The sequence below is a fragment of the Girardinichthys multiradiatus genome, chromosome 9, assembly GCF_021462225.1.
Source record: "Girardinichthys multiradiatus isolate DD_20200921_A chromosome 9, DD_fGirMul_XY1, whole genome shotgun sequence".
Taxonomy (NCBI): domain Eukaryota; kingdom Metazoa; phylum Chordata; class Actinopteri; order Cyprinodontiformes; family Goodeidae; genus Girardinichthys; species Girardinichthys multiradiatus.
In genome coordinates this window covers 19,433,742-19,449,342 of record NC_061802.1, presented here as the reverse complement: position 1 = coordinate 19,449,342, position 15,601 = coordinate 19,433,742, and the positions used below count along the sequence as shown (strand labels likewise).

Below are 15,601 nucleotides of genomic sequence, written 5' to 3'. Positions count from 1 at the left end.
AAGAATAATAGCATATCAGGATTACGCTGCAGACAGTATCATGGAGGAGCTGGCATGGTGCAAATGTGCAAGTGAGGGTGTTCTAGTGTGTCCCAGTGCTAATGGGACTTGAAAGTGACACATAGAGCTGGCACACTAAGGAGACAACTTCAAGCTATCATCTGTCAACATGGAGCGGAGGGGCCAACAAATGGAGCTATTGGAGGAGAAGGGACCGCCCTAGCAGAACAGATTACATTTTTACACTCGAGATGAAACTCTGTACTTGCACACCTTTATTTAATGCACATATAGCACCACAAAAGAGTGTCACTGATGTGAGCATACAGACACTTATACATAGAAAAATAACCATCACCAAATTATAAACGACACCAGAATTTTATTAGGAAAACGTTATGGAAAATGCAGACTGTGTTGGAAAAGCTAATTTCATCTTAACAACTTCCGCAGGTATTGAAAAGATAAACAGAGGCAAGGAACTGCAATCAATTAACTGATTATCATCAATCTATCAATCTAAGGTCTTCTGGAAGAAAAAAAGTGCTGGAGGTTTGCTTGTTTGATGCATTCAGGAGAGTGATAAGTAAAATCAAAGAAAGAAAGACACAAAAGAAATAACCAATAAAAAAAAAAGCAATAAACAGCTGTTGTTCATCAATTTGGAGAGAGATAAAAGGGCATTTCCAAATATTTGGTTACACATTACTCTACAGTAAGAAAGATTATTGACAAGTGGGAAAGAATTTAAAGATTCATAGCTGTTGGTCTTCCGTGCAAACAAGTACCTGCCAAGACAAAAATCAAGCAAACAAAAAAGTATAATTCTACTACCGGCTCAGTTGTAGCTTGACATTTGTTTATGACTACATTTAGAAAAAGACTAAACAAGTCTGGTTACTTCTCTCCGAAAGAGACATAAGCAGCTTATGTTTGCAAAGCACAAACCACAATATGTCTTGCACAAGGTTCTTCTACCAGATGAGACAAAAGTGGACATATCTGGACATAAAGGCAGGTTGCCACATTCCGTCAAAAAACATAGCATGTCAACATCTTAATAACCCTTATCAGTGTCAATGCACAGTGGTGGAGGACTGGGCTTGTTTGGCAGCCTCAGAACTTTTATTACCGCAGGGACGATAAAAGAGATATTCCCAAGCAAAGACACAAACTGGCAATTGAATGACTGAAAATAAATCAGGGTGTTAACTGTTTAAGTCCAAATCTCAACATATGCCAAGTTTAATAATTTAAACTTACTTTCAAAATGAAAAAGGGGTAACTTCTGAAATAATAACGGTACCATGTTATACAAAAAAGAGAACAGCGTTGTGTTGTTGCTGCTAAATATATTTCTAAAGCTTTTGTGTCAGGTTTGGTTCTGACTTTTTAACAAATTAAATTAGTTTCTGATAAAGGGATTATGATATATAATATGATATATTGTCTTGTTGTCCATCAGTTTTTTTATTTGACTCACTTTACAAACTTATAGGGACCGATTTAGTTTTTTGTTGCTGTCCACTTATTTTTTCTTACTATTGCTACTAAGAATTTGTTGTAACATTTAAATGATTTAACATATCAATAACCTATGCTCAAAGCTGTAAACAATGCTTTACAACAGATCACATATAGACTTCCATGAAAACCGTACTGGTACATATGCGTTCTGCATAGTTGTGTGTGTCCGTGCCATTCTCGTGCACATCATCAGTACAAACTGTAAATTTGTAGCGGCTGGGCACTCATCACTACAGCCTGTCCCAGCCCGGCCCACAACATTAGTGAATATGCATTATGGCTTATGGCTTCATTAAGTCACCAAGCGTTATAAGTTATGACATGGCACCAAGCACACACACATGTTCCAGAGACAGTATGTGTATACAATGGATGTTTTGCATACAAACCACTGCTGAAGCCTCTATATATAGAAGGAAGGGCAGAATCAGAAGTGAACCCTGTCATAATTTCTGACAACATCCTAACAAGGCCTTCAATACAGCACATATGTGAGTAAAACAACATTGTATAACATTTCTTGAATGGGAAATCACGACTTGGGATTTCACTGATATCAAAAACATCCTGCATGCTAAGATAATTACGTGACACAACTTAATTAATCATTTGACAATGAGGAGAAGGGCATTGTTTTAGAATATCATAATGTGTTTAAGGAGGTTTTAACAGACTCAAGGTTTAGACATGAAGCAAAGCATGTAAATGGTTGCAAAGCAATTTCCATATAAAAGCAGTGCGCCCAACAACACCTGCTGAAATCCTTGGAGTTGATGGAAATAAAAGGTCATCAAAGCGTGGGATTACAAGGTGACCACCAAGGAAAAGCTAATTGCAGTGAATAATGGGCAGCTATTGTCAGGTAATTAGCAATTAAGCATTGCATTTTAAGTGTAATAGCAGCAGGCAAAGTCTATACTCTATTCCACAGTTTATTATTTAGCTTGAAAACCTCATGGCTCATGAAAGCCCATTCTGACTTTCAAGCACTATAATAATTCACCGCCATATTTTTGCATATCAAAGCCATATTTTCTCATTATTTGTTTTAAATGGGTAACAATTTAAAGTAGTTAAAAACTGAGTGATCTCAATCTTTTCTTCATATCTGAGCTGTATATCAGCTGTCATTAAATGAATTTCTATGACAGATACCGTCCAACCAGTCAAGCATTGTCTAACACTGACTACATAAATCGCATTCAAACAGGATTTAAAAAAGCAACAACTTTTGTCCATGTGAGGGCAACTGCTTCTCAGTTCTAGTTCAAAAGGTGTTTGCCTATTTTCACACAAAGTTAGATTTCACATCTGTTTTCTTTGACCGTTCAATCTGTGAAAGTTTCCGAAACTTATGGAAGGATTTTGCACCTAAATCATTTTATCCTTTCTGTGGAGGAGGAAACCACATCAGTATTCTCACTGACTTCTCTGTAACATGAAGGACTCAGTTGTCTATACAGAGAACTGCAACTTGGAGGTGGGGAGCGCGGCACACACCAATTTCTATATGCAAATGGACCGAGTGCTGCCAGCCTGGTGTTAGTATGGATAGGTTGTAGTCTTGGCAAGAAGCTAGCCTGGGCAGTACTGCTTCAAATCCATTCATGCATCAGCCATGGAGAGGCGCACCAATCCTATGGAATGGATATGCTGCAACTGCAACAAGCTCACCTACAGCTTACCTATCTACCCCGCCCACCCCTGTTGGGGGGTTTTGTTATGCTTAACATATCTGCGAAACTCAAATTTGCTATAATTTTTGATAGAGAATCCAATGCACTTCAGAAGAACTCAACAAGACCTAGCAAAGACTGTCTTCCTTATGGCTGATTTTTGACTTCTACTATAGTCTTAATTGACTGGGAGGAGTGCTTCTGCAAAAGAGGTAATTTGGTGAAGAATGAGCTTTGAGGGCCACTTGTTAAAAAAGTTTGTGTAAATAAATACAAAAAACAAAAACATCCTTGGCTTATTTGATCATCTTACTGAAATGAAAGACTAGAAGCAAAACAACATTTTAAATACTGACATCATTTCTGGTGATCTTCTGTACAGTTTTGTATACAACCTGAATTTTTGATTTTATGAACCTGTCTGACATCCAAAACAGAAGACGATCAGAATGAATCTGAACAGAATATGCTACTTTTAAAGGCGACAAAGGTTCAGAAGAAGGAGGATATGTACAGATTTGAAGATGGTTCTGCTCATCTTCTTAACACAAATTCGGATTCCTCTTGCAAATTAGAACATGAAGTTGTTCAAATACCATAAAAACCTCATGGTCAAAATCAACTTCAGAGTTAGAAAAATTATTTCTGCACATTAAAAAAGCCACTTAAGCAGGAATGCGTGTTAATTTATTTTACAATGTAAGGGGTCAACCCTCCAGCATCTGTATTGTCAATACATTGCCTATGACTCAGGGACAGCTTTTTATGCCCTAGAGAAGACATGAATACAGAGAAGAAAGAGAAAATACAAAAATAAGGGCAGGAAATTGAAATGTGGTAGAGATTTATAGTCTTGGATGTTCAGATGGACGAAGGTACTAACAAATAATTGAAAAGTGGGAGGTCATGTAATGTTGTCCATTTACCTTGTAAATGCTTCATCTGAAGCAACAAAAGACAAATAACCTTTGAATTTTTCAGAACTGAAGAATCGTCAACTGAGTTTCATTCAAGCCACAGACAAGATGATTGCTTGTTAGATTTACTTTAATTGTTTTGCAAGGAAATGTAAATCAACTTTGCTTCTTTACATGGTGTGTTAGTGCCTTCATACTTCAGAGATCAAATTACATTTTAATCATACCTCACATAATCTGAAATCTTGCATTACTGCATAGAAGCTGGGAATGTTTTTCTTAAGTTCGAATGTTTAAATAAATGCATTTAATTTAAAATAAACTCTAACCTTGAAAATGAGCTTAAGAAGATGCTCCAGTGCTGTTTCACCCACATATACGACATGTTAGTCTTATCTACATAAACTACGAGCAGCATTTTACAATGGGATCCAATAAATGCCATCCTTCTTTGTCAATACTTACCCACTTTGATCCCCCACAATGCTGCAACTCCAAAGCTCAAAGCGTGGTTTAAGGACAAATGGCAATACTTGGGTTGCATTTTTGTGGCAACCACTTATAATGTAAATGCAAAGATAATTAACTTTAATATAGACCTGATAAGTGCAAACAAACAAAAAAGATTATTATTTAAGCACATTGCTCAATGGTGTCCAAATATTTTAGTTAGATGTTTGCAGAAAATGGATCTGTGAACTGTTGTAGACCTGAAAAAATAGAACTCACATATTTGCCCTAATTAAAGAAAGGCATACGACATCCTAATTATTTTGGTGATTTTTTTTTTATTTTCTTCCTCTAGGAAATATTTTTAGCATCTTCAACAAGATCGGTACATGCATACCAGTCGAAGATGCTTGCTTTATTTACTGCTTGTGTACTTTACTGGATTTTGTACTTGTATGTATAAAGATATTAAAATGAAAGGGGAAAAAAACATGATTGATAACATCCAAAAACACAGAACACCTTACATTTTCCATTTTACAATGATTTTTATTTAGCTGCATCTTTGATTAAAGACATCTACTCGTACTCGTACTCGTCGTCTTCCGCTTTATCCGGGACCGGGTCGCGGGGGCAGCACACTCAGCAGAGACGCCCGGACGTCCCTCTCCCCAGACACCTCCTCCAAGGCGTTCCCAGGCCAGCCTAGAGACATAGTCCCCTCCAGCGTATCCTGGGCCGTCCCCTGGGACTCCTCCCGGTGGGACGTGCCCGGAACACCTCCCAAGGAAGGCGTCTAGGAGGCATCCGGTATAGATGCCCGAGCCACCTCAACTGGCTCCTCTCGATGTGGAGGAGCAGCGGCTCTACTCCGATCCCCTCCCGGATGGCCGAGCTCCTCACCCTATCTCTAAGGGAGTGCCCAGCCACCCTACGGAGGAAGCTCATTTCAGCCGCTTGTATCCGGGATCTCGTTCTTTCGGTCATGACCCAAAGTTCATGGCCATAGGTGAGGGTAGGAACGTAGACCGACCGGTAAATCGAGAGCTTCGCTTTTCGGCTCAGCTCTCTCTTCACCACAACAGACCAGCACAGTCCCCCCATTACTGTGGCAGCTGCACTGATCCGTCTGTCAATCTCCCGCTCCATTCTTCCCTCACTCATGAACAAGACCCCGAGATACTTAAACTCCTCCACTTGAGGCAGGAACTCCCCTCGAACCTGAAGAGGACAAGCCACCCTTTTCCGGTCAAGAACCATGGCCTCGGACTTGGAGGAGCTGATTTTCATCCCTGCCGCTTCACACTCGGCTGCGAACCGCCCCAGTGCGTGCTGTAGGTCTTGGCTAGAGGGGGCCAGCAGGACCACGTCATCTGCAAAAAGAAGAGACGAAATCCTCTGGTCCCCAAACCAGACCCCCTCCGGCCCTTGGCTGCGCCTAGAAATCCTGTCCATAAAAGTTATGAACAGGACTGGTGACAAAGGGCAGCCCTGCCGGAGTCCAACATGCACCGGGAACAGGTCCGACTTAGTGCCGGCAACGTGAACCAAACTCCTGCTCCGCTCGTACAGGGACCGGATGGCCCCTAGTGAAGGGCCCCCGATTCCATACTCCTGGAGCACCCCCCACAGGGCATCATGAGGTACACAGTCGAATGCTTTCTCCAGGTCCACAAAACACATGTGGACCGGTTGGGCAAACTCCCATGAACCCTCGAGTACCCTGTAGAGGGTATAGAACTGGTCCAGTGTTCCACAGCCGGGACGAAAACCACACTGCTCCTCCTGAAGCTGGGGTTTGATTATCGGCCGGACTCTCCTCTCCAAAACCCTGGCATAGGCCTTACCAGGGAGGCTGAGGAGTGTGATCCCCCTGTAGTTGGAACACACCCTCCGGTCACCCTTCTTATGTAGGGGGACCACCACCCCAGTCTGCCAATCCAGAGGCACTGTCCCCGTCTGCCACGCAATGTTGAAGAGGCGTGTCAACCATGACAGCCCCACAACATCCAAAGACTTGAGGTACTCAGGGCGGATCTCATCCAACCCCGAAGCCCTGCCACCGCGGAGCTTTTTAACCACCTCGGTGACTTCAGCCTGGGTGACGAAAGAGTCCAACTTTGAGTCTCCAGCCTCTGTTTCCACCAGGGAATGCGTGATGGCAGGATTGAGGAGATCCTCGAAGTACTCCTTCCACCCCCCGATAATGTCCCCAGTCGAGGTCAGCATCTCCCCACCCCCACTGTATACAGTGTTGGCAAAGCACTGCTTCCCCCTCCTGAGGCGCCGGACGGTTTGCCAGAATCGCTTCGTGGCCAACCGGTAGTCCTTCTCCATGGCCTCACGAACTCCTCCCAGGTCCGAGTTTTTGCCTCTGCCACCGCCCGGGCCGCGGCACGCTTGGCCCCACGGTACCCGTCAGCCGCCTCAGGAGTCCCACAAGCCAACCACAACCGATAGGACTCCTTCAGCTTGACAGCATCCCTTACTGCCGGTGTCCACCACCGGGTTCGAGGATTGCCGCCACGACAGGCACCGCAGACCTTACGGCCGCAGCTATGGGAGGCAGCATCGAAAATAGATGCGGAGAACATGGTCCACTCGGACTCTATGTCTCCAACATCCCTCGGAATCTGGTCAAAGCTCTCCCAGAGGTGAGAGTTGAATACATCCCTGGCCAAGGGGTCCGCCAGACGTTCCCAGCAGACCCTCACTGTGCACTTGGGCCTGCCAAGTCTGTCCGGCTTTCCCCTCCCCCAGCGGATCCAACTCACCACCAGGTGGTGATCAGTGGATAGCTCAGCCCCTCTCTTCACCCGAGTGTCCAAAATATGCGGTCTGATGATACGACAACAAAGTCGATCATTGACCTCCTGCGTAGGGTGTCCTGGTGTTTGAACATCCCATCCCAAAAGAAAAAAAATTTAAGGTAAAATTTTGAGTAAAGACATCCCATTACTCAAAATTTTACCTTAAATTTTTTTTAAGCATCTATCCACATGAATCACCTATGTTGACAGGCCAAATTTGTACCATTGTGGTTGGAAGCCACACAGTATTCCTATGAGGGCAGGACTTGAGGAGAAGTGTGATGTAGAGTATTTCAAGAACTCCCAGCATAAACTGAGGGAGACAACAGAGCACGACAAACAAGTACTGGTAGCTACTTATTTACCTTTAAAAGCTGGTACATGAATCTGATAATCTATGCTAATTGCGTGGCTCGGAGATAAGCTAACTACTATTAGAAATATAAGCTACTAATGCATTTCTTTGCATTTTATCTATTCAAACACTAAACAATCACATTCACTATGAAGAGTTGCACAGCACTATAGCCTCTTTCACATCGTAGTTCCATTATAAACACGAAGCCCCCCATTAGGGATCACTTTGTCCTTTCACATCATACAAGTTGATCCACCGAGATCAAGGACCCTGGGTGCTTTTGTGCCTCCTAGCCCTTTCTTCCAAATATATTCAGTGCTTTGCAACTAACCATTGCTGTGTACCACCTTCAACACATTATTTTCTGCATCAAATTATGCTGATCAGTGTTTTGCTCAAGCAATATGGCCACACAATGATGATTGACATCTCCATTCTGTGCGCACCCACGGACTTGCTGCTGTCTTTGTGTTGTATTACATCAAACTTGTTTCACCATTCTGTGGTTACGAGTTATGTATACTAAAGATTAGTACATCCCATAACAAAGGTTTATTAGTGCAGCTATCACTAAGTTTTACAGAGATGGCAGCCATTATGGATTTTGAGTTCCGAGTTAGAGAGAATAATCCTACACAACCAATTTGTGATTCTGACCTCAAGACACCTTCTTGTTAATAACTTGAATATTTTGATTTCAGAGTAAAAATTAAATGCACATTTAAACAGCAGGTCAGAAGACTTGGTTTTTTGTATTTTTTTACACTATGAAAAAAACAACTGACAATGTCCAAGTCCTGTTGTCTTACTCTTTAGAAAATTCCAGTGAGGTGGCACTTTTTTATTAGTTTTTGCTGTGGTGGTCCTTGTTATAAAAAGTTTAATAACTACTGCTAGAACATGTTTAAATTGTAATCTCATCCCAACATTGTTCTTTTTTCAATCATTCATTGCAAACTTTGTTGCACACAGTATTTTTGCTATCCTGCTATGGTTCCTGCACTGGGCCATGCAAAGCCCTGGCCAGGAGCTTTGTCAGGATGCTAAATGGAGTGCCGTGAGTTTAAAAACTTAAAGAGGCAGTGAAATATTAGCCAATGTGGGTGAGGAATGAGTGGCTGAGAACCGCAGCGTGTCAGTGTTAAATGGTCGGACTCGGATGCATATAAGTTAGTCCAAGCATGAAGGGCAGTGGGATGCTCGCATGGAAACGATGTCCCCTCCCCTCACTCCACTCACCCACAAAAAACGCATTCACACACGCACACACTCTGTCACACCCCACCCACATGGCTTTTAAGCAAGAAGCCCATCAGAAACTTGTCATTTCTCTCATTCACTCCGACAGCCTTGAGACACAATGCAGACTTACCTCTGTGTTGTACACCCCATATATCAGAAAGATGAACAGGCCCTGGAAACACAGACAAAGAAAGAAAGAGGAGAGAAAGAAGAGGACAAAGTTGTAACTGTTGTTTTCTCTTTTATCCTGTTTTTGTTAAATAAATTAAAGAAAAGTAGAGGATATTGATGAGTACAGGTAAGGTGAAATGTAGTGAAAGATGACGAAGAACTTCTGCAAACTGGACCATCTTTGTGAAGCTCAGCTTACACTTGTTTCCTTCTTAATGCCCAGTTTAGGCAACACAAACCAATCAAAGGGTGAAATCCAAGGTTCCACCCAGACTCACTCAGGTAAAAAATCTCAAGTGCTTGTGTTCATTTTGTGTTTTTATTGTAAATGTAAATGCACATCCAGAAAAAAAACACATGCTACATATTCCCAATCACCTACATCAAAAGCATGCATCCAAAATAAATGAATTGAAAACAAAACTGAACTAACCTATTACATATCTAAATGCACAAACAGTTACACACACACAAAGAGAGCAACTTGAGCCAGACAAGACTATCAAGGAAAACCATTGAAGGAAAGCGGAGAAAAAGAGAAACAGGGGGAACATAATGAAAGAATGACAGACAAAAGAAGATATTTCAAGTTCACAAAACTCACAGCTAGTACCCAGTGTGCAAGAATGCCATGCCCTTGGAGACAAAAAAGCCTGCACTTTGTATTTGATTCAAATCCATTGTGGCATTCACTGAATGTACAAGCTGTGCATTCGCCTTCAGGCCATAATGTAATCCTTTAGCCGCAATGAAAAAAGTGAGAACAACAATCTCCGAGCGCTGATTTAACTGTGCCACTAAAGATGTACCGAGAGAAATGAAAAGGCAGTTAAAATCCTATAAATTTCAAGGCTGATAGACACACTAGATGCTTTGATAAGATAACACAATGTTAATGTGGACAAAGCTACCACAAACACAAAAAAAACCTTTAAGAGGAGATCTCTCCCCTTCCACTGCCAAGTGTTTTTGTTGCTACAATGTAAAAAGTGGGGGTAAGGACGTACCACGACCAGGCACAACACGGTCAATGCATCAATCAAGTTTGCTCAGAGCATCCAATTTTTCCCAGAGGGAGATCTTGATGCATCAACACTGACAACATGATTTGGGGGCCCATCCTGAGTGGCTGGGTGACAATGCCTGGTGACGACCTCTTGCTCGAGCTAAAGCCAGTTCACCTCCTGTGGGCTGCGGCTGACCCCCAAGGATTGAACTGCCCTGTTTATCGTAATGACAACTTAGGACATCCATCCTTTGACACACACAAGCTAAAGACCGTTGGCAATCTGATGCTGGGATCTCTGATATTAGAATTTTCATTTCTTAATTATGAATCCAAATAAAACTAGTCAAAAACATTTTTTTTGTTTAATTTTGTGGCACAAGTGGCCTTTTTTATTTTGTAAGTTGACCGACCAGAAATGTGGTGAGGGAGAGAGACATGTAGCAAAGGTCAACGGCTCAGGACTCAAACCCGTGACGGCTGCGTCAAGGATTGTAACCTCCATACGTGGGTCACACCACCGATGTGCCACAAATCAATCAAAACTTATGATGAAATAAAATAACACAATGGAGAGATTGGTAAGGTTTGTTAGGACAGCTGACTAAACATATATGATAAGCCTCCATTCATAAAAAGTTGCATAACTTTACTCAGCATGTCATGTAACTAGAGTTACATACATGAAAAGGTATTTAAATCCCCTGAACCTTTCCATATTGGTTTGCTTTGGAACCACAAAACTCAATGTATTATATTGGGATCTATTCTGAAGGACCAACAGAAAGTAGTACATAATTGTGAACGTGATACATGGTTTTCTTTTGACATTTGTTTTTTGTATTTGGTGCTCTCATTTGTCATTGTTACCCCAATGTTCTGTTAATTTATTGGATCTCATCTGAATCTGGCCTCTATGAGTGGCAAGAAGAATGCCCCCTTGGAAAAAAAAAACTGAAAGAAGTACCATTTACAACTTTTGGTCTACATCCAAACAGCTACAGCTATGTGTGGTGGAAAACCAACATGGTGAAACTTGGTGGTGGGGGCAATATGCTGTTGGGATGTTTTTTGGGGAGGGGGTTCTGCAGGGACACAAAAGGTGCACTGATTTAATGGGTAGATGGACGGAGCTACGCACAGGGAAATCTTGGAATAAAACCTGTTACAGGCTGCAAAATACTTGAGATTGTGCCAGAGGTTCACCTTCCAGTAGGACAGCAACCCTAAACATACAGTAAGAGCTACAATGCAATGGCTTAGATCTGAGGATATTTGTTAGAACGACCTAGTCAAAGTTGGGATGTAAATCTGATTAGGAGTCTGTAGCAATATCTGAATACTGAATACCAAAGATGTGTAGAATTTTTCGGATAGTATGAAATGGGTTGTTTCCGGTACCAAATTGAATTAGGTTGGGAGGAAACGTTACCACATATGTACCCAGTGGCATAATTTCCCCTCTAGTAAACTTTTCTGAATAATCATGAGATAATTGTAAAATAACCCTCAAAACATGTGTACAGTTTAACCTTTTAAGACTTTAAATTATGCCATATTTTCTTTGTTGTCGTGATTGCTCATTGGGCTAGTCAACCCTTAAGAAATAACGTACCTAAATGACTCTAAGCCACATGGTAACAATAGACAAGGAACAGATTATAAAATATTGTTTTCAATTTATCAGCTGTCAAAGCAGGTACGATATGTTCATTGGTTTGCATGAGGCCTTCAGAAGACTTTTTATTCACTCTACAACAGCTTTCATGTATCTGCTGGTCTAAATCTTCTGTTCTCTAAAGTCAACAGTGTCCAGTGCTGGAAATTCAAACGCCAAATAAAAAGGTTTAGCAAGTATGGTTAAAAATGATCTACTTAACCACAAACACATTCACTTGAATAGACAAGCAAGTGTATGCATGTACAAAGATATCAAATACAACACTGTGGGGGTAATAGGCATCACATATTCTATTGTATTGCATTAGAATTGCAATTTTCAGCTCATTGTTGCAATTTAATTATCATGTTTTTGATCATTGCTCTTATTTGTAATTAATCTTTTGTTGTGAAGCAAACAAAGTGAGGAGAGCATACCATGCATATTAGGAAAAATGATCTTTTAACATCTAATTGAGTTAAAAATAAGATGGATTATTTAAAATGTTAATTCATTAATATCTGCACTGAAAAACAAACACACAAGAAAATGGGGGCACATTATTTAAATTCCAGCATGCTTTTCTGAACTCAGTCCTGTTTCTTTTGAACTCAGCACAAGATGCTGGCCAATTTATGCAAAGAGTGAACGCAATTACTATCAAAAGTATTTCTACACTGTACATCAAACAGAGGAGCATATATTAATTTGCTCTCCTCTAATTAGCAAACAATTGTATGTTTAAAAAGTTAAAGTTAACACAGTGTTGTATCAAAAACATCATCACCCCAGAGAAATGTACTTTGCTGCAATACAACAGAAAATAGCACTTGTTTAAATAAACAAGTAGGGCTCTTCTTCTCACAGACACAGAGTTTTGTCTGGGAAAGTAGAAAAAAAAACTAATCAAAGTTGTCCTAATGCCACCACCTTATTGGGCTGGTATTCGCAGGACAACCCTTAACAGACCAAAATATTATTTGATAAGATATTAAAATATTAATATTAAATAATATATTCATATGCATAATTACAACAATATTATTTCTTGTAACACCAAGAAATGATATCAATTCCATTCAGTTTTATTTATATAGCGCCAATTCACAACACATGTTGTCTCAAGGCACTTCACAAAGGGTTTGTAATGGTGCAGGGTTGTTGGGGAGGTTAGAATAAACTACAGAGTGTTAGAGATTGGTCATTTTAGAATGGGCTATCTGTGTGGGTACTAAGTCAAATAATAAACTGATAAAGTTTGTCCATCTAGAGCCCACTGGTTGCCATTGTTATACTAAAAAACACAAGGATTGGGGGTACCTCTCTCTGTCAGACTGATTATAACCATTGGAAAGAGAAATGGCCACACAGGTAGCAGAAATTAAAAGAGTCCAGTTTGTTCATGTAAATGATAAATAATCCTCAAACACCAGGGTTAATTGCGGAGTACCACAGGGTTCAGTACTTGGGCCAATTCTCTTCACTATATACATGCTTCCAATAGGTAAAATTATCAGGCAGCATAGGATAAATTTTCACTGTTATGCAGATGATACTCAGTTTTACTTATCCATAAACCCTGATGAGCCCAACCAGTTACACAGACTACAAGCATGTCAAGGCATAAAAATTTGGATGACTTTAAATTTTCTGCTTCTAAATTCAGACAAGACAGAAGTTGTCGTCGTTGGACCGGAGTTTTTGAAAAGGAAACTGCTTAGTCAATCACTTAACCTGGATGGCATTAAATTGACTTCCAGTAATAAAGTAAAAAACCTTGGTGTTATTTTTGACCAGGACATGTCATTTAAATCCCATATTAAACAGGTTTCTAGGGATTCCGTCTTTCACCTCTGGAACATTGCTAAAATTAGAAATATCCTATCCAGGAGTTACACTGAAAAACTAGTCCATGCATTTGTTACTTCAAGGCTGGACTATTGTAATTTTTACTATCAGGATGTCTACAAAATGCAGTTAAAAGTCTTCAGCTGATTCAAAATGCTGCAGAAAGAGTTCTGATGAAAATCAAAAAGAGAGATCATATTTCTTCTATTTTAGCTTCCCTTCATTTGCCCCCTGTTAAATCCAGAATAGAATAAAAAAGTTTCCTTCTCACATATAAAGCCCTTAACGATCTAGCTCCATCATACATCACAGATCTGATTGTTCCATATATTCCTAACACAGCACTTCTTTCTCAGACTGCAGGTTTACTGGTGGTTCCTAGAGTCTCTACAAGTAGAATAGGAGGCAGATCCTTTAGTTTTCAGGCTCCTCTCCTGTGGAACCAGCTCCCAGTTTTAGTCTGTGAGGCAGACACCCTGTCTACTTTTAAGGCTAGGCTAAAAAACTTGCCTTTTTGATAAAGCTTCTACAGGGGTTGGACAATGAAACTGAAACACCTGGTTTTAGATCACAATAATTTATTAGTATGGTGTAGGGCCTCCTTTTGCGGCCAATACAGCGTCAATTCGTCTTGGGAAAGACATATACAAGTCCTGCACAGTGGTCAGAGGGATTTTAAGCCATTCTTCTTGCAGGATAGTGGCCAGGTCACTACGTGATACTGGTGGAGGAAAACACCCCAAAGTGGCTCAATTGTAGGATCTCTGCTCCTCCCCTTCTGGTTGGTTCTGGCAGCTCATTGTCTGCAGCTGCAACGCATTCTCCTAATGAGCTCATGGGCTTCTTAAGGTAGCTGCTGATACAGACCTTTGCTGGAACATAACCTCAGTTATGTGGACTCCTGTCTGCCTGCCTATCCGTCTGCCTGCCTGTCTGCCTGTCGACCTGCCTACCTGCCTATCGGCCTACCTGCCTGCCAACATCTAGTAATACTCCCTCCTAAGGACTGCACTGTAAATATTCTCATCACCAGTACTCTCTCTCTCTCATTGGATTCCTGGGTTTACCTCCTCCTCCTCTGGCTTCTGGACAACTCCAACTCAAGATTCCTTAAACATAGTCTACAGTAGAAATAAACCTCATTTACCGTCTTATCCTGTGTGCTGAGTATGTTTCATCCTCTGGTTTTGTTCTACTTCGACTATTTAAGCAATTCATGATAGTATGTTCCAGCCATCTAACATGTTGAAGAACAATTCAGATGATGAACAGATTTCCTTAAAGGAACGCCTACAATGTACTGAAACCATGCTTCAACAGCTACTGCAACAACAAAGGACTACGGATTCTCATCTCACGGAACTTGGTGGTATGGTTCATGCTTTAAGCGAAATCCTAACCAAACTCTCACCTGCCTCTTCCAATCCTCCAGTTCGTTTAGAGAATCCTCAGCCACCCACAATTGTATCTTCTGGGATCCGAGAGCCTGACTTCCGTCCGTCTGAACTGTTTGATGGTAATCCTAATAACTTTGGTGGTTTTTCTCTCCAGTGTGAATTAGCATTTAGTCGTTCCCCCTCCCTTTTCCCTACTGCTGCCTCCAAGATTACTTATATTGTTACCTCGCTAAAGGGATCTGCTCTGCGCTGGGCGCACGCCTATTTGGCATCTAACCCTGTTGAGTCTCTTAGTTATGCCATTTTTTTCAGTCACTTCAAGAGAGTCTTCGATCAACCACTCCAGCAGGAGGCAGCGGCTAAGAAGATACTCACCCTCAAACAGGGAAGGAGAGCGTTGGCGGAGTTTGCCGTCGACTTCCGGCTGGCAGCGCAGGAGGTGGGTTGGGATGAAGCGGCACTTAAGGGTATTTTTGTTAATTCCCTTGCAGATCAAGTAAAGGACCAATTGGTTTTGAGAGATGAACCCGAAAGACTGG

The 15,601-nt window shown here is 41.2% G+C and overlaps 1 protein-coding gene across 5 annotated transcripts in view; it reads right to left on the bottom strand.

The window, feature by feature from the left end:
- Positions 1–15,601, bottom strand: part of LOC124873636 (adhesion G-protein coupled receptor D2) — a 128,471-nt gene that overhangs the window by 54,784 nt on the left and 58,086 nt on the right. For 4 of the 5 annotated variants that reach the window (XM_047374409.1, XM_047374411.1, XM_047374410.1 and 1 more), the window contains one exon: positions 9,111–9,152. The exons of the other annotated variant lie outside the window; for it this stretch is intronic. In XM_047374409.1, the coding sequence (XP_047230365.1) occupies positions 9,111–9,152 (42 nt within the window). The remainder of the gene's footprint in view (positions 1–9,110; positions 9,153–15,601) is intronic. 5 annotated transcript variants of the gene reach the window in all.